The sequence below is a fragment of the Paramormyrops kingsleyae genome, chromosome 15 (genome assembly GCF_048594095.1).
Source record: "Paramormyrops kingsleyae isolate MSU_618 chromosome 15, PKINGS_0.4, whole genome shotgun sequence".
Lineage (NCBI taxonomy): Eukaryota > Metazoa > Chordata > Actinopteri > Osteoglossiformes > Mormyridae > Paramormyrops > Paramormyrops kingsleyae.
In genome coordinates this window covers 22,660,205-22,679,654 of record NC_132811.1, presented here as the reverse complement: position 1 = coordinate 22,679,654, position 19,450 = coordinate 22,660,205, and the positions used below count along the sequence as shown (strand labels likewise).

Sequence of the window (19,450 nt, the reverse complement as noted above, 5' to 3'; positions counted from 1 at the left end):
TTTTATACAGGTATCGGCAGCGTCTCATAAACATTAAACCGACTGTTTGTGCTTTACCGCCGATATTTGGGTGACATCTAGAGGCCAGAAATGAAAACCAGAATAAGGGCATTTATAGGACAATTTTCTCATCATTCACTTTTCAAATAAAAAACTTGTATTTAATATCTGAAATTATTTCCTAACACATTTCCATAGTTATACATTCAGATTTAGTTTTTGTTTTGTTCTGCATACTTATCCTAATTACCCAGGCCTCATGAAAAAAACTAAATGGTAATAACAGGTTTATAGTTATTAACATGAATGAAAATGAAAAATCAAAGTCAATTTTGAGAAAATCGAGTGATGGACAGGGGCGTAGCTAGAACTAGTGGGGCCTCCTGATGAAATGTCACACTGGGATCCCTTAGTACATTTTGCTCAGCATCCCATCCAAGCTTTTTGCTACCTCATGCACTCTGTTTGCAGCGATTGACTACAGGTTGTCCATCATCAGGTCTGAATAAACGGTTATGAAAAACGTGTGTGAGTGTGTGTGCTACAATAGGCTAGCATCCTGTGTAGGGTGTACTTTATCCATGTGCTCTGTCCAGACCCCTGTGATATTAATCAGGACAAGTGGTTAGAAAATGGAACTGTAAAATGTATGTATCTAATATAATTCATTAGAAACACTGCCCCTGCAGTTCAGTCATTTCTGAAACTACAGTTTCTGCTTCTAACATGTTGTTTGTATGTATACTATACAGCTGGGACACCAGACAGTTGTGACTCCCTTAGGCCCCAAGCAGGGCTGAGGGCGCCTGTGTCAGACTTGTTAATGAACTGTTTCTTGTTTACCCACTAAACCTGTAAATATTTTTGGAAATATGAGACGTTTTGTAGCGAAACTTAATACTGGTGACTTTCAGAGTCAGTGGTCCCCTTCCCCACCAGTTTAAACAAAAATGCCACAGATTTTAAATTAACTTAATTGTCACACTAGAGGAAACATTTCAATTACAGATTAAAGGGAAGGACTTAATCAAACAATTATTATCATATAAGAAAATAAAATCCAATCAAGTCAAATTTCAAAGACAACCAATACATCATTCATATGTTATATATTTATTATCGATAAATCGACACGTAGGCCTATATATATATATCGCATTAGATGTATTTAGATAGCCAAAGCTTCGAAGATCGCCATCTATGCGCGGGAGGAATAAACAATGACGATTACGATCCAAAAGCAAAGACCTTTGTAAAACATGACCCGTTTCGGAGATCAAAGACAAGAGCATATCATCCCTGAGATTCGGCAACATTTCGAAATGTAAAATTAATTACTCCTCTTTCATGGCTCACTTTAATAACATATAAGTTATTAAATAAATAAGTTTAACAAAGAAGACATGTTTCGAGTCCAGTAATGATGGAATTACACTCTCTTTTACCTATAATGTCATAGTTCTAATTCTTGGGTATCACAAATGTTTTAATAACACTGTCTGATCTTTTTCGTTTTTCATACAACCCTGATAAAGTTCAAGCATTAACTAACAATATCTGAGTAAACTGACTGGGTCATTTTTGAAGTGTGTTTTCTGACGTAATTTTTTCACGTTTAAATTCAAAGAATCGTACAAAATAAAAATATTTGTATGAGATATTGCTTAAAATTAATTAAATGCGCATGATAAGGCGCTTAAAAACAGCCGTCTAACTTTACTATCCAGCATTATATGAAGGTTATCTACGGTGAAGCAGGAGTCAGGGGTCTTGGTTAGTAAAGTGTCTTGCCACGGACCTCTATCTACAAGCAGGAAACCGGCGAGGCAGAGCGAGCAGTCCGTATTCATTTACGGGACTTAGCAGCTTTAAAATGTTACCCTTGTCTATCAAAGATGATGAATACAAGCCTGCCAAATTCAACCTTCTTGTCAAGATATCGGGATGGTTCAGGCAAGTCGCGCAGTGTTTTAAAGAGGGCTTTTCGGCTTTATTAGTGTGTTCTGAAAGCAGCGGCGTGGGAGTTACTGTTCGCCGGAGCTCGGTTACTGTTTGGGGGCGCATTCCCCGAGGCCGTCGCCGCCGTCCTTTCGGTGCACGAACCACAAGCGGACGAAACAAGCCCAAAGACTGACATAAACTCAGTTATCAAATGGCTGCGTTAGCGGGTCATTTTTTTTAGCTGCATTAAATCCCCGGATTTGTGGGCCATGTGCAATATTATATCAGATACTCAAGAATCAAGACAGTAGAGGCTTTGTTAACAAAATCAGATGAAAAAGTAACTTAGCAGTTAACGCCATGTGTGTAAACACATTTCATTGCAATTGCCTGTATGTTTATTAGATCGGAATCGGTAGTAATTCGAGGACTTCAAGGAAGTAAGGGAACCGTACAGCTTACTAGAGGATAGCAGGTTATTCGTAATCAACTTCAGGTAAATGGGAATCCGGAAAAACTATATAAATAGTTTGTCCGGCTAAAAGATAATTGAGATGTTAGATGGGTCCGTAATTTCTTTATGAAACTCCGGCTTATCACACTAGCCAGTGGTGTGCGGTGCAGCGGCGGATGTGGCCTTTCGCGAAGCCTGCCGCCCATTACTGGTCATTCTCGTCTCCAGGTCGATCCTGTCGGACAGAACGTCCCGAAACCTGTTCTTTTTCCTGTGTCTCAACCTCTCCTTCGCCTTCGTGGAGCTGATCTACGGCATATGGAGTAACAGGTAGGGCAGCCGGAGGACGGAGCGGTGTAGCGGCGGTAGTGCTGCTGTGCGGGCTGTGCCACGTAGCGTTAGCGCCGAGGGGGCGGCTCGAGCGTGGACGCCGGGTGAAGTCGCGTGGTGAGGGTGTCCCCGTGGGGGACATGCGGCACGCTCGTCATCAGTATAGTAGTGGTAGTGATGAATGGTCGTTTCCATTAGTAGTATGGGCAGAATCGATATGATATAGTAAAATTATGGTACTGACTGTGCTATTGAAATACACATCATAGTGACAGTCACAGTCAAGTGTGTGCAAAAGTAAGCTGTATAATGGCAAACATTACAGTCTTGCAGAGATGGAATGAATTAATGAGTATATGAATGAAATTACTCTATTGCTTGGAAGATCAGTCAAACAATTCAGTCACCCTGTATTTCGTTCCCTTAGTCATAGACAGTTTTGCTTCTGATGGCATGTGTGTTTAGGAGTACTGCTGAAAAGGCCTCCACAGAGATAACATACTCCTGTATTCTGGTTCCTCTTACTAAATACCTGTATGCTAAAGTATTGTTACAAAGCTTTATTATTGAGGACAGCAGCCTTATTTATGGACTGACTAGCTTCCATTCTGTACCTGAGTAGGCAGGGTGCTTCTGTCTCACTCCTGTCCTGCAGAGTAGACTGTGTTGTGTGCTTTCAGGCGACACGATAGGAGCACTCGACTGGTAATGACTTAATATCTGTGATATTTTATTGTGTATTAGGATAGTTAGTTTTCCTGAAATTTGTCCAGAATTTGAATAACCGACTCAGGAGTGGGGCCATTAATTGAATAGTTTTCTGTCATCAACAGCAAGAGAGTTAATTAGCTTCACTCTGTTCCATATGCTTATTGGTGGTATCCATGGAGTGCTGCACTGTCTGTTGTGGGTGTCTAAGCTTACCTGGGCACTGGGATCTTGCCCTAAATACTCAGGTTACCCACAGAAACATCACCATTGCTGCATAATCAGGGCTTTGAATCAGTCTGCTGCTGCTGTTCTGGGCTGCAGTGGTACAGTTACATGTGTGTAATCAGTCTTCCTGCTATGAGTTGGATGTTAGCTGGTTTCCTGTAGGAACTGCCTGATTAAGTTGTGATGGCTCCTCTTGTTACCCCTGTGGCAGCTGCTCTCGTTCCCTGTGTGGCGCGTACTCTGACGCAGGTCCGCTGCGTAAAACGGGCTGGGTGTCACCCAGCATGGTGCCACCCGGACACAGTGTACCAGCTCACGTTTGGTTTATGACTCTGTTGTGTTTGTCTGTATGTTCTGGCCTGAATCCCAGTTTAGGACTCATATCGGACTCGTTCCACATGTTCTTTGACTGCACGGCGCTCCTAGCGGGCCTGGCGGCCTCCGTCATATCCAGGTGGAGGTCTAACGACGCATTCTCTTATGGGTGAGTGGGTTGAAACTGTGGGTGAGACCATTGTGGGGGTGGGGGTGCGGGGGGTCATTCTGGGCACTTCTGATTGGATGTTTTCCCTGGTGTTTGCATGTGCATTTTTTTTTCCACAACAGACAACAAGCAGGCACATATTATCAGCCATAAGCACAAAGCTGGACACTACATAGTGCAGGGTTCCCCAGTCCCGGTCCCGGAAGGCCAGTCTGCTACACAGTTTGCAGATTTCCCTCCTCAAATGCACCTTATTCAGCTCAAAGCCAGTTGCCACGTTTAGTAGGTGTGTTTGATTAGGGAAAATTTCAAACTGTGTCATAAACTGACCCTCCAGGACCGGAATTGGGGGACCCTGATGTAGAGTGTAGCTGTAGCAGAAACTTTCTGAGAGATCTCTACCGGTGTTAAAGGGCCAGTTGCAGTGTGCTTTAGGTTTACAGTGGGGGACAGTGGCTGTAACAAGCTGGTTTTTGCAGGTATGTGAGGGCTGAGGTTCTGGCCGGGTTTGTCAACGGCCTCTTCCTCATCTTCACCGCCTTTTTCATCTTTTCCGAGGGGGTCGAGGTACGTCCACATGCGAGCTGGAATTGTCATGTACATTACCAGTCAGACATTTCTGCACACACTGAGATTTTCTACATTTGCATGTTATCCACTTATCATTTACAAAAAAATATACTCAATATTTGTTGCTAATAAATAAAATTATTTTAACCATTTGAGTATCTTTATTAGAAAGAAAATGTCATATCTTTGAATCATCAAAGTAACCTCCTCTAGCAGTTATAACGGCAGAGAAAATTCGAGGCATTCTTTCTACAAGGGACATTAAATACTGCTCTGTTTCATGGGATGAAACGGGTAACTAGTGCATTTAAAGTTAAAGGACAGTCTAGAGTTTGACTGCCATCACCACACAACCAGTTAATAGGATGTCAGACGTGCACTGTTACATACTCTTTCCATGTTATAAAGGAAATTTGTTTTATTTTACTTATATTTTCATCTGTAGTTGTTCACTCAATTTTCAAATTCTTCACAAGAATAAAAAATCTGCAGTTTATGAAATAAATGAAACAGTGGTAAAAACCTGTGGTGTGCGGAAACCTTTGACTGGTAGTGTACACTAAACTCACATTTTTAATTTTAATATGTCTATGCTAATGAGTACACTGTCTGCAAAGGTTTTTTCTTATTTTAAATATTACATGTATAAAATTAAACATTTATGCTTGGTCCTCATTGAAATATTAATTGTGTTAAATGGGTCACACTGGCCACCTTAAGAAGTAACCATGGAAGCTCGTCCTTTGCAGTTGACCTAACATGGCTGTAGGAGTGGAGTTTTGATTTTACCCCTCTATTTCCTCCCCCCCCCCCCCCCCCTTAGAGGGCCCTGGAGCCCCCAGACGTCCATCACGACAGGCTGCTGCCCGTCTCAGTGGCCGGCCTGCTGGTGAACCTGGTGGGGATCTTCGTCTTCCAGCATGGGGGTCACGGGCACTCGCACGGCGGCGATGAAGGTGCGGCAGCGTCCGCCGCTTCCCAGAGCTGCGGCTTTGCTTTTACCAGAACCGTCAAAACCTTCGTGATGTGGGTCAAACGCGTGTTTATCAGTGAAGTCTAATTCTGCATTTATTTGTGCGTGGTTTGGCGTGGTCGCTCCATGGTCTTTGTTGCTAGTTACACCTTTTAAGGAAAATTTATGTGTGGTAAATATGTGTAAATTTCCAGTGAAAAGCTACTGAAGTGGAGGTCTGTTCCTAAAACTAGATTAAGCAAATTGGTCGTTAAGCGATTAGCCGCCCCTTATTGATATTTCAGGCATACTGTAATGGCGGTGGCTTTGTGTCATACATATTTAGATATTGTTTTAATGTCACTTTTGCGCCATTTATAACATTTTTGTATATTTATGAAAGTTTATACACTAGTATACCGTACACGGTAATAACACTTAGCGGGAAGAGTACACTGTTTTTCTCCGTATGTGACAGGTGAAAATCTGTGAGTGAAACTGTAATAAAAGAAACACAGAAAAGACGTGGGAGATCTCTTACCTAGCATGGCGAAGTTACAACAAACTGGCCGATAAGTGCTAATGTTAATCAACGGAATTACAAATTAACGATACGCTAACAGATATAGGCATGTATCGCAAATTAGCATCACTGCAATCCAGCGAATCACTTAGTGTCCTTTTGTACATTACCGAACTAAAACGGCGCATAAAAATAAGTCACTTGTACATATTAACTAAAGTATGAAGCAAGTCAAAAACTTTTGAAGACGTAAGAAAAGCATAAGACACAGGAAAACTTTAACCTTGCACAGGTCCGTGCTTAATGCATTACTGGTGGTTCCCTATATATCCCACCATACAAAGCATATGCATCAAATAAAAGGCAACGTATCAAAATAAAAGTCGATTCCGAGTTCAGTGTAAACTGATATGGCATATCAAAATAAAGGTCAATTACTGCAAACAATATACAACCTTCCTTCGCCGACCCAAATAAATCAGAGAGCAGAATTGAATAGAAACACAGCGCTACCGTTTCCACGAGCGAAGTTCTCGTACAGCTCATGATACTGGCTGGTCGTAAGTCCAGGAGCTCATTACACGGGTAGGTGTGTCTGTGAGGAGTGTCTGTATCCAATGTTACGCCAAATTGGAGGAAAGTGAAACTTTTGTAAAAAGTATTAAAGCACAGTAAGAGTCCTGCTGCGGGATTCGGGCGGCCGCGTTCTGCCCATTAATGTTTCACCGCTCTTCTTTCAGACCACGGCCACAGCCACTCCCTGTTTAATGGCATCGTGGCTCACGGGCACAGTCATGCGGGACACGCAAGCCACGGGCACGGACACAGTCACGGGTCCAAACACGGGCACGACCACGGGCACGACCACGGGCACAGTCACGGACAAGGAGGGCACGGACACTCGCACGGACATTTGCACGAGGAGCCGCATTGCCACGGTAAGCCGACTTCCCCAAGAGCTTCCGGGAGGGTGTTGTAAATATCTTATTATTACTTGCCAACCCGTTTGTAGTGTTATTTCATAAGGGCAAGATGCAGAGTAAAAGCTTTCTGTAAGTGAATGGCTGTTTCTCAAAATAATTTTCCCCATTTTCCAGATGAACATTCTCATACACCAGGAAAAGGATCAAGCAAACAGATTCTGCAAGGTAAGGTTTTTTGTAGTGTAGTACCAACCAAGACCAGCAGATGGCCACAGAGACATTCAGTAATTTATCATAAGTTGTTACCCAGTCACAGTCATAGTTTGAGCCTTGTATAGTCAGTGTACTTTTGTGGAGATGACACCTGAGGCTGGTCGCCGTGACTTCTGCAGGTGAAAGCTAGCTGCTAACTGTCAGTTACCCAGCCTAATTTAAATTTAGTGAATTATATCCGCAGTGGAAACAAGCGTAGCGTCAGGCCTTGCAGCCCTATTGGTGCACAACTGGATGTGCGTGTCTGCTTGACCCCAGCAATGGACAGGGGTCCTAATGGCATTCCCAATTGTCATTATGTTAAGCCTTTTCACCCAGGATATGTGGGATTTGTGTTGGGGGGGGGGGAGTATCCCTCGAATTGGAGCACTGCAGAATTTCTTAGGGGAAGAGTATTGCAGACCATTAACAATGTGGGGGGGGGTGGAATGTGTGTGGAGGGGGCAGGGGGGTGACAGCACTGACACAAACATCCCACAGCATTGCAAGCCCTTTGTGAAGGACTTACTCGGCTGCACCGTTAGCAGTATGTGTGGAATTCCTGGCTCTGTCTGCTTCCATCAGAGTGGTTATCTCTAACTGGGATCATGTTTTACCACATACTCCTCTGGTCGCTTATCAAAAAAACAAACACCAGAATGTTTCACGGAATCAATCTTCCAACCGCTGAATCCGAATCGGAGCCGTTTTATTTCGCCGAAGGCATTTACACGTCTTAGTAACTGAGTAAAAGTACATAGTAAAATAAACTATAATAATATGAGGTAACAGAATACAGATATTTGCAAGGTAATAGACATAACAGAGTAATAGAGAAAATAAATAATAATGTGCAAATTGTGCGTACATATGCATGGCTGTAGTATAATAGTAGTAATGCACACTGGGGTTACTGCACATGGGGAGAAAGTTTACAAGTGCCAAGCTGTTTTTGTGTTTATTGATGGAAAATGAGGGAAGTTTTTTGGCATGATATACCCAGGATGAGAGGGGCTGTTTTTCCAGCACGCTTATTTAACCTGGAATCATCGTTATCAATGGGAGGAAGATCATATCCCAAGTCTTTGCTGCTGACCTGACAATGCGCTGAGAATTAAATCAGAACAGTCTGTTGGAGGTTGAATTGTTTAAGTTGGTGCATGAAAAACACTCATTTTTTCAGCATGGCGGTGGTATTTTCATCTGTCAAGGTCCCTAAAATGAGGCTGCCTAGAAACCTGTCAGGCAATGCACTGATTAAGACAAGTTGTCAGCTGTTCTGTCGGTCTGTCTGCTTTGGAGATGAGTTCTGTGATAAATTTAAATGTGTTCCTGCTCTTATTGGGTGTGTTAATGGAGGCTTATAGCATGATATTGTGCTGGGAAATGTGAAGTGGTGACTGGCTATGGGCTAGCGAGAGGCTAAGCGCACACAGACCTCCAGGCCAAAAGGCTGACGGCCCTCATCTTCTGCAGGAGTATTCCTTCACATCGTGGCGGACACTCTGGGCAGCATCGGCGTGATCATATCTGCCATCCTGATGCAGAAGTATGACCTGATGATCGCAGACCCCATCTGCTCCATGCTCATCTCCATTCTGATAGGAGTCAGGTGAGATGCTACCAGGGGATGATCAAAGGTGGCTGCTCTGGGTTTGACATGAACCGTTCACCAATTCCTCATGTGTCATCGCACAAAAGTAAGATTTCAATTCACAAAAGATGTCTATGAAATTCCTTTAAGTGAAACATCTACAGTTAAAATATGCTGTAGGTATGCACTCCCCGACCCCAGCTTGACACTGCTTTGAAATAGCTTCCATCCATCCGCAGGAATTATGGGAGGAATTATGGGAGGAATCATGGGATACTTTTGGCTGGGTGTGGTTTTTGGGGTTTCTCTGAACATGTGCGGTCGCCTCTCTGCTCCTCCCTCTCATGGCCTTCTTCTCCTACCACCCCAGTGCATTTCAGAGCCCCATTCCAGGCTGTGATGCAGGCCTGCACATTTCCTGTTCTGGAAAAGCTTAGGAAGGCAGGGATTGTGGTTCTAGCACCTGGAGAGGTTCCGCCCTTCATTAGAAAGCACCCCATTTGGTAGGGCTTGTTCCTTCCGCCGTTGTATTACTCAAGTGTCTATGGAGAAGTAGTACGTATTTCACGGTAATGCTTAGGAGAAGCCTGATTCATCCCCGCCCTTCCTGTAATCATAGCGTCCTCTGGCTGTTCCAGGGATGAATTTGCAGCAGAGGTGGAGATTTCAGGTCCAGAGAGAGTACAAATCCAGACTAAGATTTTGTTTCAACCAACCAGTTGAGTATAAAGAGCCACAGTCACAGAGTACTCAACTGGTTGGTTGGATTTGTACGCTCTGGACCGGAAATCTCCACCTCTGATTTGCAGTCGAGTAGCTTCTGTTTGTTGTGCTGTTCAGTGTGTGAGACTATCACCGTCTCCGATGGGTGACTGACAGACCACTGCGATCTCAGTAGGAGCAAAGGGTGTCGTTATACAAAGAGGGTGTGTGGGTGTGGAGGGGTGTGGGTTTAGCGTGTTTGGATATGTGGGTGTAACGGGAGGAGGTTTAGATCTTGGCTGTTTATGCGTGGATTTGGGGTGTGTCTGTGTGGCTTTACAGAGTATTTCCAAGCTGCATGAGCTGTGGGTCAGGTATAATGGCTGATTTATCTGCTGGGGGTGAACATGCCTAGTCAGCAGCTCAGCGAAGCTTTGAGGCGAGGACTATAATGCACAGCGCCTCCTGGTGATGAGTCTATGGAACAACACTGGAATTTTACAGTGACGAGGCAGAAGGCTCATTTATTCAGAACCATGAATCACTTCTCAGACTCTCCTGTTCATCTTTTTCCCGCCACTCTTCCCAGGCTTTTTGCTCTTGGAATGTGCCCCTGATCTCTGACTTCTTTTAAATATTTCCCAACAAAGGGATCTTTTAATATGGACCCCACCCCCCCCGACACCCTTTCAACACGACAGGGTTTTTCTTTTCCCCGACACTTGAGTTATGTCGGTTTCGCTCGAGCGTCTCTTCACAATAGAAGCACGGGAGCGCGCTGAAGTCCCCGGCTCGCGGCCGGACAGCGGGGCCGAGGCGGGCCCCCCGCGACAGAAACGGCCCGGGGACACAGATACCGGGCCCCAAGCCGCAGGTCCCATTTCAGCGCAGGTGCCAAAAGCTCCGGGGGGGGGGCCAGCAGAGGAGCGTGTCGCCTAATTACGCCCTTTATGCTGGTGTTTAACGTGCGTCCCGGCTGGAAGCAGCACATGATAAACGGACGTTAAAGGGCAGGTGTACACGGCGTTTCATTCCTTACGTAGCATTTTCTCATTTCAGGAGAACAAAAAGTGTGTCACATGGGGATTCAGAACCATTTCCTGTTCATGGTTAATTAGTTTGAGCCCCACCCAGATGCAAGAGTAATCTTAAGAGCCTAATCTCCATTTCCTTGAGTTTTACCCTCCTGTGTGTTTGTTTATGTTTCTCCTGTGTCCGGTGTTGTCCCCGGTCTCTGGCGGGCCGAGTGACGTGCTTGTTTTTGGGTCGTCCAGACTGTTACAGTAACTGACTGGGCCTCTTTGCTCTTGTATAATTGCAGATTGTTCACCTTTAAATCACACACTCTGAGGGTTCCATTGTTAAGAGAACGTAGGGTTTCGTTACGGTAGATGGATAACTTCAGGTCTAAATAATCATCTCTTTATTTTTTTCAACGTGTGCCCAGAGGGAACTTGCCGGAACTGGATTGTTCTTTCTGGAGTGTGAGATTCCTGTAGCTGAAACGCAGACTCTCTCTTAGACAATGATTACATCATGTATTGTTGGAAAGGTACAGGAAGCACCACTCTAGTCTAAACTGGGGACTTTGTGCTTGTACAGAGCAGAGGGGCATGTGGTTATGCATTAGCCTACTACAAAGAGTCTCCCACAGGAATTAAGCTGAAGGCCGCCTTTTGCTTTTGGTAGGAGACAAACCCTATATCGCAGTGTTTCCGAATCCAGTCCTCGGGAACACAGCTGGTCCATGTTTTTGCTCCGTCTGAGCTCCCTGCCAGAGATATCTCTCTACAGGGAGCTGTGAGGGAGCAAAAACCTGGACCATCTGTGGACCCTCGAGGACCGGACTGGGAAACACCACTATATTGTAATTTGCTCTTGTCTGGATCTTTCGGAGGAATATTGATGCAGTGGTATCTGGACACAGACAAACTCTCACCAGTGTCCCACCCTCTCCTGTCTTTGAACGTAGCATATGGCCTCTAGGATCCTAACCCTTACTGGTCATGATCTGGTCGTGGAGGTGGGGCGGGAAAGGTCAGTTACCTAGCTGCTTTGGTTAGGGTTCCGAGGACGAACGCTCAGGATGAGTTCAGTTAGCTGACAGAGACCATGCACAAAGAGTGCCCTTTGAAAGCAAGAGGCAGTCTTACCTATCTATTTTGCTTTATTTTGTTTCAGAGGAGACTTGCAGAACGTGCGGATGTTCTTCAGTTTATAGATGCAAAGTGCCGTCCCGGAAGGACATCTAGCCTGTGTTCAATCAGTTATCAACCTTTATCATAAACACTTTCGTCCTGGTTAATTTGGTGTCGATTAAAACTACAGTACATGCATCTTAACCCTTTATCGTCAGTATTTGGCTTCTCTGGCGAGGGCAGCTGAGTTCCAAACTGTGGAGTCACATGGTATTTATTAAAACCAGATTTTAAAGCTGGAAATGTATTCTCCCCTAATAACAGCTTACAGGGTTTTCTCCTATAACCATGTTTTTTACCATTTCTCGTTTTTCAGTCCCGAGTCACACTCGGGGCGGAATCCGCCGATCTTGCTCCAACGAGACCGCAGAACGGTGGGTCTGGACCTTCTCTGACATCCGTGCCGTGTGGGGGGAGGTAATCCTGTTTCGTTTAGAAACGAGATGATGGCAGTGGCATTCTGTGGAATATGGGTCTAAGCGCCGTTCCCCCGTTACTCGCTCTGGAGCGACGTCTCACGCCAGCACTGAGAGCGAGGACATTCCTGAGGTGCACAGGCACGTCATCTGCCACTCGCCAGGAGCACTTCTGTGGTGTGGGCCTGGATTTTCCTGCCTAATATGACAGGCTTAGCATTGAGCCTGCTCTCAAATCAGACGTTAGTCTAAGTAAAGACCTCTTCTCAGCGCGATGCTTTTGAACGCTTTCATGCTGCCTCGTAACTTCTCGCGAACTGGCGACCGCTGCCTTTAAAACTGGGCCTTTGTCTTGTGGAGCCTGAATTTGTAATCGAGATCGAACTGGTGCCGTGCTCTTTTTCCTGTGCCAAGTTCTGGACGAAGGAAAATGAGCACAATGGCAAAATTCTCGGGTTCGCTTTTGTTTTTTCTTTATTTCTGTGCACAGTTTTAATTCTGTTATTGGGGGGAGAAAACGGCATAAATAATCTTTGAACTATGCAGCCTAGAATTATGTGGTGTCATTAAACGTGTGTTTCCCTCTGTGGTGAGTTAACTGGAGAGGCACAGACGGTAATTCTACAAGAGAGCTCTTTTCCCCTACTTGCGATCAATCTACGTAAATAAGGCGTGTAAACATAGAATGTCGCAAGTAGCTGCTTTGGAAACTGCCCCCTCCCTCAAAAAAAAAAAAAAAAGCTGTTTCCGGACACATGAATCCCCGGGAGGGGTTCTAGATAAACCTTTGTAATAGTATTTGTATAGTCTGCTGTTCTTTTTAGTAATGGCTGTTTTCGGGCCTCTGTTGGCCCACTGTTGTACCGCGTCCCCAGCTAACTAGTCGCCTGCCGTTGGCTGGAACCCGCCAGCTCGCACCTTTTCATGTGACTTTGATACACAGGAAATCTTTCATGGTTAAAGCAGAGGCGTACCATGTCTGAATGAGCTGATCCGAGCCGATGGTGTTTGGCTGGGACGTGCACCCCTACGCCTGATGGAACGAGGTGTCCGGTATGCGGTGCAGGAACGTTGTTAGCCTGGCCGGGTTTGTCCCTGTGCTCTGGAACATTTCACATCAGCCCGTGCTGGACCTTCCATGCCTGATGCGGGACATTGCCAGAACAATGGGATGATGTCAGAGCCTGGTGAGGCCCCTGCGATGCCCTTTCCTGTTTGGGGCCCGTCGCCTGGGAGCAGGACAGACGTAGGTCGGGGAGCAGAAAGGAGCCCAGGAGAGAGGAGCCCAGGAGAGAGCCGCCCCGGACAGCAACAGGCTATTGGGACAAACTGGGAGCTTAAACGCTGCTGAGGTCTTTCCTGAGAGACACTGTGACACTGTGCTGGGGAGCAGGTTATTGGGTAGTTTGCCGGTTCATGTTAGCGTCGCTGTGCCATGCTGCCTGGGAGGTCACAGGCTGGCACAAGGCTGGCGTAGCCCAGGCCAGAGCGCAGCTCTGTATGTTCGAAACTCCAGTCCTGCACTAAATTGGAAAGTTGGCGAGTACCTTGTGGCTCAGCAGTATCTCCACATTTATTGGTCATCATCGGACATCAGTAATCAAGCGATAAAGCATGACGGAGCATTTGTTTTTGCAAACTCATAGTTTGCACGTTCTGGGTTCCTGTGCGGATTGTCTGTCTGTCATATGTAAACACTCACATTGGTAACTCAGGTCATGTGGCCACTTGGTGGCGGTTTTTGTTGACGCTGCGGTTGCCACTTGGCAGTGACGCACCAAGCGATTCCCCATGCATGGGAAGGAAGTTTAAAATCAAGAACTAAATATTTGTTGGGTTCTCCAGGCCCTTTGTGCTAAATAAACCCCCTTTCCATCCTTCCATGGGTCTGTCTGATTTTGTCAAAAACTTGATCGTTGAGACAGCAAAGTCCAAGTCATTAGTAAATAAATAGGTCTGATGTATTAAATGCTAATTATCCCTTGTGGTTCCACTTTTAGTTTAACTCTTCAAATTTAAAAGATGCCAAGGACCGTCCCGCTGCATAAGGAGGGTGTGTTGTTGTTACCTGAGTTTGTTTGCTAAGTGATGAAATATATGACTATGCTGGTCAATTTGCACCTGTGAGAGAACTTGTCTCACATGCAAAGCAGCTGCAGCCACAGCCATTGCTTTCATCCCACTGTTGTCCAGCTGGCCCTTTTGATACTAAGTGCACATTTAAACGGCTGCATTTTCACTGGTGTAACGTACGTCCTTTGCTGTCAAGGGTACAACTCTTCAGATTATAGCTGGCAATTTTCAGGTCAGAATTTTTGCTGCATCCATACTGCTGTCTACTCCAGTAGTATGATTAGCAGTTTTTGTTGGTCACTCACTGCTAGCTCAGCTCAGCTGACCTTATACCTATTTGGCTCCTTGACAGCTGTAAGATCGTGATGTATTTGCCTTGCTTGCACGTCGCGTTCTTGTGTGGTAATTATACAGCAAATTCGACGCTAACAAACTAACACGTAGATTTAGAGAATAGTAGTTCATTAGTTGGGTTGGATATGGATGTTGGGGTTAAAATGGGAAGTTTTGAGTGCATTTACAGTGGACCTGGGGTGGTGGGGGTGGATGTGTGGGGGGGGGGCGTGGGAGGCCGAGGGGTAATCAGAGATGGAAGGAAAAAACGCCAAACCCAGAAAGTAATGGCTTGCATGTGTGCCAGTGGTCGACCTGCGGCTTTGGAAGACGACGCAGGACATCATTAGCCTGCCGTGGCTGAGCCGCCTTTCTTGGGGCAGCCGAGATGATTCTGTGATGAGGAGAGAGCCTGCGGTCGGGGGGATTCGTGCGGTACGGCTGGCACCGTTAAGCCGTCTGAGATCATCTGGGAGCAGTGGTGCTGGCCTCAGTGTTTGGGTGGCGATGAGGGTGTTGGTGCTGTAGCTCTCCTACCTTCACCCTGTGCCACCAGCAGACTCCGTGACCCCAGCGTTGGCGGGCGTGGTGTCGCGGTTTGGACAGCACCAGCCTCCCTCCTGGCCCGGGCCGGCTGTTTGTGCAAGCTTCAAGCTCTCGGGGAGCTCAAAAGAGCTTCAAACAAGCTCCAAACAAGCTTCAAAGGCCGCAGGGAAGCGATGCCCGTCGGGGCTGGCTTCCTTAGAAAGGGACGCCAAGATCTGGTTTGCCGAGCCTCAGAATTGGGCAGGGCGAAAAACCCAAGCTGATTGTGTTTCCAGACTTTCCTCTCAAGTTCAACAGCGTGTAGAGAAGGATATATGATGACTTTCCAAGCCTAAGTAAAATTTTCCTGTTTTTCACTGAATAGCTGGATGGTGGTATGAAGCCCCCCCCCCCCAGGATGTACTACTGAGCTCACCAGAGGAAACTGGTCATTGAATAAATATTTCATCGATAATAACATTAATTAAATTGATGGAGAGCCTGCAGTCAGAGACCTTGCCATGCTGTTGAAGAGTTGACGGCGCACACAGTACTAGGGTTGTTCAGAAGTCTACTGCAGGCACTTTCCCCGGGCTGGGGGGGGCGTGGGGGGGTACAGAGCCAGAGAGTCAGAACACAGCATGTACAGCAGCTGGGTAGCTGGGATGGGCTGGACTGAAAACAGACCACATTAGACTGACTCTAAATGCTGAGACTGGTCTTTCTGTTGTATGGGAAACTGGGTGCCCTACGGCAAACCCTACACCAAAAGACTTTACCATCAACGCCTACATATAAAACATTCCATACTGTATGCCATAACCAGCACAGTTAACCAGGGGGAGGCAGGCAATCCATAATGCTTAAGTGACGAGATGATGATTAAGGTCCTTCTGGAATTTGAGAGCTGGAGTGATGCGATGAGGTCATGCTCTGTGGTTTGGGTGACGGCTCACTGTGCTGCGAGTTTCGCTCTGCAGGAGGCAGTATCTGTATGAGCGCCACCTCAGGGCACTGCAGTAGTCTGGCACGAGGCAGGCAAGTGCAGGAAATGTACGGAAGAGTCCGCTTCGTGGTATTTATATCCTGCTCTGGATACCTCACCTCTGCTAAGAGAGCGAAGCAAAGTTTAAGCCCTCAGATCGAAGAGCTTGGGGTAACGTATCGTCACTGTCCGATGGGAAAACGTGTATCTCCAAAAATCCATTATTTAAGAATCGTGAAAAAATGCATTTCCTCATTTACTACTTTACAAAGTAAACTTAAAACAACGTAACGAGACCATACAAACCGCATATAGAAACCTGTCCTTACACAGCTGTCAGTGAAGGTTTCAATATTTTAAATTGACTTATGCGGATTGTTGTCAGTGAGGCACGTTTGTCAGTGTCAACCAGATACAAACTAATATTGTTTTACATTTACAATGAAGTTAGTTATGTAGTAATCTAGCTATCAACGTCAAGTTGTTAAAATTAGCGATATAAAGTAATCCTTACAGATGAACATTCAGAATACAAATGTTATCTAGTACAAACAAATACTAAATAGATGATGTCATGAAACATCTTTTCATTGTTCAGTTATATGTCAAATTATATCAGTAAATGGAGGAGATTCCATCTACAAAGTCACAATTGTCAATTAGTGCGCACATGCGTGGTTTTCATCGAACAGTGAAAATATTTGTTGGGGTGGAAGGGAGATATATTTGTCTGTTTCTTTAATAACTTGATTTAAGATGGTCAAGGAGGTCAATGAGCAAACTAGACAAGCCGCTGTTAGGTTTGCTTGAAGCCTAGCAAAGCTGTGTAAGTGTATCTGAATTTTATAAGACCCCAGAGGTACACAGTGATGATCGTGGGGGTTTCCAGTGAGGGCTGAGCCCATCCGCTGGCCTGGATCACGCCTCTGCCAGTTTATCCCCTGCATTTGCACCCAGTTTTCCTGTCAAACGGCACCTGATGTTTCACTGCCCTTGATTGTTCATCTAAAGACCGACCAGTTAAAATGAGCAGAAGCATCAGACGGGCTGGGAAAGCAGGAATCGGCCGAGGGGAGAGTTTTGCACGGCTTCTGGGCCGTCAGAAGCACCGATTCATCCTGCCCTGCTTGTTTACAGTGTGGTTCCCCTGCTGAGAGAGTCCATCGGGATCCTGATGCAGCGAACGCCCCCAGCCCTGGACCACGCCCTCCCGGAATGCTACCAGAGGGTATGTAGAGCATCATTATTAGTTTTTTTTCCCTTTCTTCCTTTTTAAGATGCGGCGTTTAACACGTGGTCGCTGTGCAGGTACAGCAGCTGCAGGGCGTATATAACCTCCAGGAGCCGCATTTCTGGACGCTCTGCACAGACGTGTATGTCGGTACGCTCAAGCTGCTGGTTGCGCCCGACGCCGATGCCCGCTGGATTCTGAGCCAGACGCACAACATCTTCACACAGGTACCTTCACCTGGGACAAGATGAACGTGTCCAGCTGTCTCCTCAGAGTGCGAGGCGTGTCTGACCATGTGCTTGCGTTTGTCTCTCCCGCCACCAGGCCGGCGTTCGGCAGCTCTATGTTCAGATCGACGTGGCCGCCATGTAATGCTGGACTCCCTCGCTCTCGGGGCTTCTGGGACCAAAGGCATTCATGCCACCATGGAGAATTCCCCTCCATCTTAAACCATGCAATTTGAGATTTCAGAGTCTCCGTACGATTCCAGGGACCAAGATGGAGCAGCTGCTTTCAACTCTCGCCAGGAAATCAAAAAAAAGAAAACAAAAAATAAAACTTGAACGTAAAATGGGGGAATAAAACTAGCTAATAATCATGTGAAATCTAAGCAAAACAAGGTGAATTTTGTCATCAGTTGCCAAAACCCTCCTCTGAGTACACCCATCTGGATGCTGTTTGTAATTTTGGTCATTCTCTCTGTTTGATCATCAGTGTATTAATTTTCCAGTAGGGGTGTCCTAGCTCTTGAAGTTGGTGTCCTGAAGTTGTAAGAAATTGAACTGTAGTTTTTTTTTTTAATATACGCATCATGCCTGACTGAGACACCGTCATGAAGAACTCCAACTGGCCATTCTTATTGCACTTTGCGGACTTCTTGAACCAAAACTCATTTCTTGGTTTCCAAAGTGCCTTTTTAATCGCATTAAGGATGACCTGAAGTAAACTGTTGCAGAAAGCAGACCTGACCATTTAAGTAAGAGTTACTTCGACTTGTTTATGGCAAAGCAACGCAGAATCTGAGGATCCTCTCTGGGTTTGGCGTTCCAGCGCCATCGGAGTTCCAGCCCGCCGATATCCCCTCTCCGTCGTTCCGGAATGCCGTGACTTTCGCTCGACCATTCTTAAACACTAGCATATTGCGTGGACGAACCCTTCGGACCACAGGAGCATCTGGTTTTGCAGTCGTCCTCGTTTGGGTCCACTAAGAGCACATGTGAACGTGAACTGCATCTGTGGTTTCACTGCCCCAGTCGGTCTTAGTTTTTAACAAGCCAAGTTGGCCAGTTATACATATACTTTTTTTGCAATGTAATAAACTGTTTTACTGCACGTTTAAATGAATTTATTTTTGTGTGTGTGTGGTGGAAGGATCTAGCATAGGAGATGCTTTGTGGAAAGCTTTAGGGAGGCTAAGCCCTCAACAAATACCGTTTTTGGTTCATCCAAGCGTTCGCTTTGCACCTGGTTTTCGTTTCTCGGTTCATTTTCAGAGGCTTCCCAGAGTTCTGGAAGAGTGCAGCGTCTCATGTTGTGTGGCTCCCCATTCAGAAGTGCACTGCAGCTTCGTACCTTCCTCTCATCTTGGCCTGTCCTGCTAACCTGACGCAGGATATTTAGTTAGATGACAGCCACATGAATGGTATGAGTACAGCTTGGGTGCACATTTTCTGATATCATTCTGATATAATCCACAGAGGTGATTGACGTTTTATGAATCACATGGGAGGACGAGCACCCATAAACTTGTCCCATGTGCAGATGAATGTGAACCCAGCTGTAATAAACCATATTGCTCTCCCTGAACAAGGAAACCTCTACTGCCTTGGAAGGTAATTCATCCCCAGACCCATAAATGGGTATATATCTATAAATAAATGGATGTAGATTAGCTGCAAGTCTGAACTTTTGCACAGGTATAATACGGCATGATCTTGCAGAGCTGGTTTCGAATGAATACAATGCAGCTATTCATGGTTGCATGCTTGATTTATAAGAGTGACCATTCAGAGCAGAGAATGAAATTGA

The 19,450-nt window shown here is 45.7% G+C and overlaps 1 protein-coding gene across 2 annotated transcripts; it reads left to right on the top strand.

Moving 5' to 3' along the window:
* The first annotated feature begins 1,727 nt into the window (after window positions 1–1,727).
* slc30a7 (solute carrier family 30 member 7) lies at window positions 1,728–18,762 on the top strand. Of its 2 annotated transcripts, none has more exons than XM_023813286.2 (11): window positions 1,728–1,953; window positions 2,624–2,725; window positions 4,032–4,145; window positions 4,625–4,712; window positions 5,539–5,671; window positions 6,931–7,128; window positions 7,288–7,338; window positions 8,842–8,977; window positions 17,329–17,419; window positions 17,500–17,649; window positions 17,747–18,762. In XM_023813286.2, the coding sequence occupies exons 1-11, from the start codon at window positions 1,874–1,876 to the stop codon at window positions 17,792–17,794; spliced, it is 1,191 nt and encodes a 396-aa protein (XP_023669054.1). In that variant the 5' UTR covers window positions 1,728–1,873; the 3' UTR covers window positions 17,795–18,762. The 2 variants fall into 2 exon arrangements, with proteins under 2 accessions (XP_023669054.1, XP_023669055.1); XM_023813287.2 differs by lacking the exon at window positions 1,728–1,953 and adding an exon at window positions 2,020–2,437.
* Window positions 18,763–19,450: the final 688 nt, after the last annotated feature.

Coding starts and splice junctions, on each gene's coding strand:
- slc30a7 (XM_023813286.2), top strand. CDS start 1,874: ATGTTACCCTTGTCTATCAAAGATGATGAATACAAGCCTGCCAAATTC. Junction 4,713..5,538: donor TCTTTTCCGAGGGGGTCGAG/GTACGTCCACAT, acceptor CCCCCCCCTTAG/AGGGCCCTGGAGCCCCCAGA. Junction 8,978..17,328: donor TCCATTCTGATAGGAGTCAG/GTGAGATGCTAC, acceptor GCTTGTTTACAG/TGTGGTTCCCCTGCTGAGAG.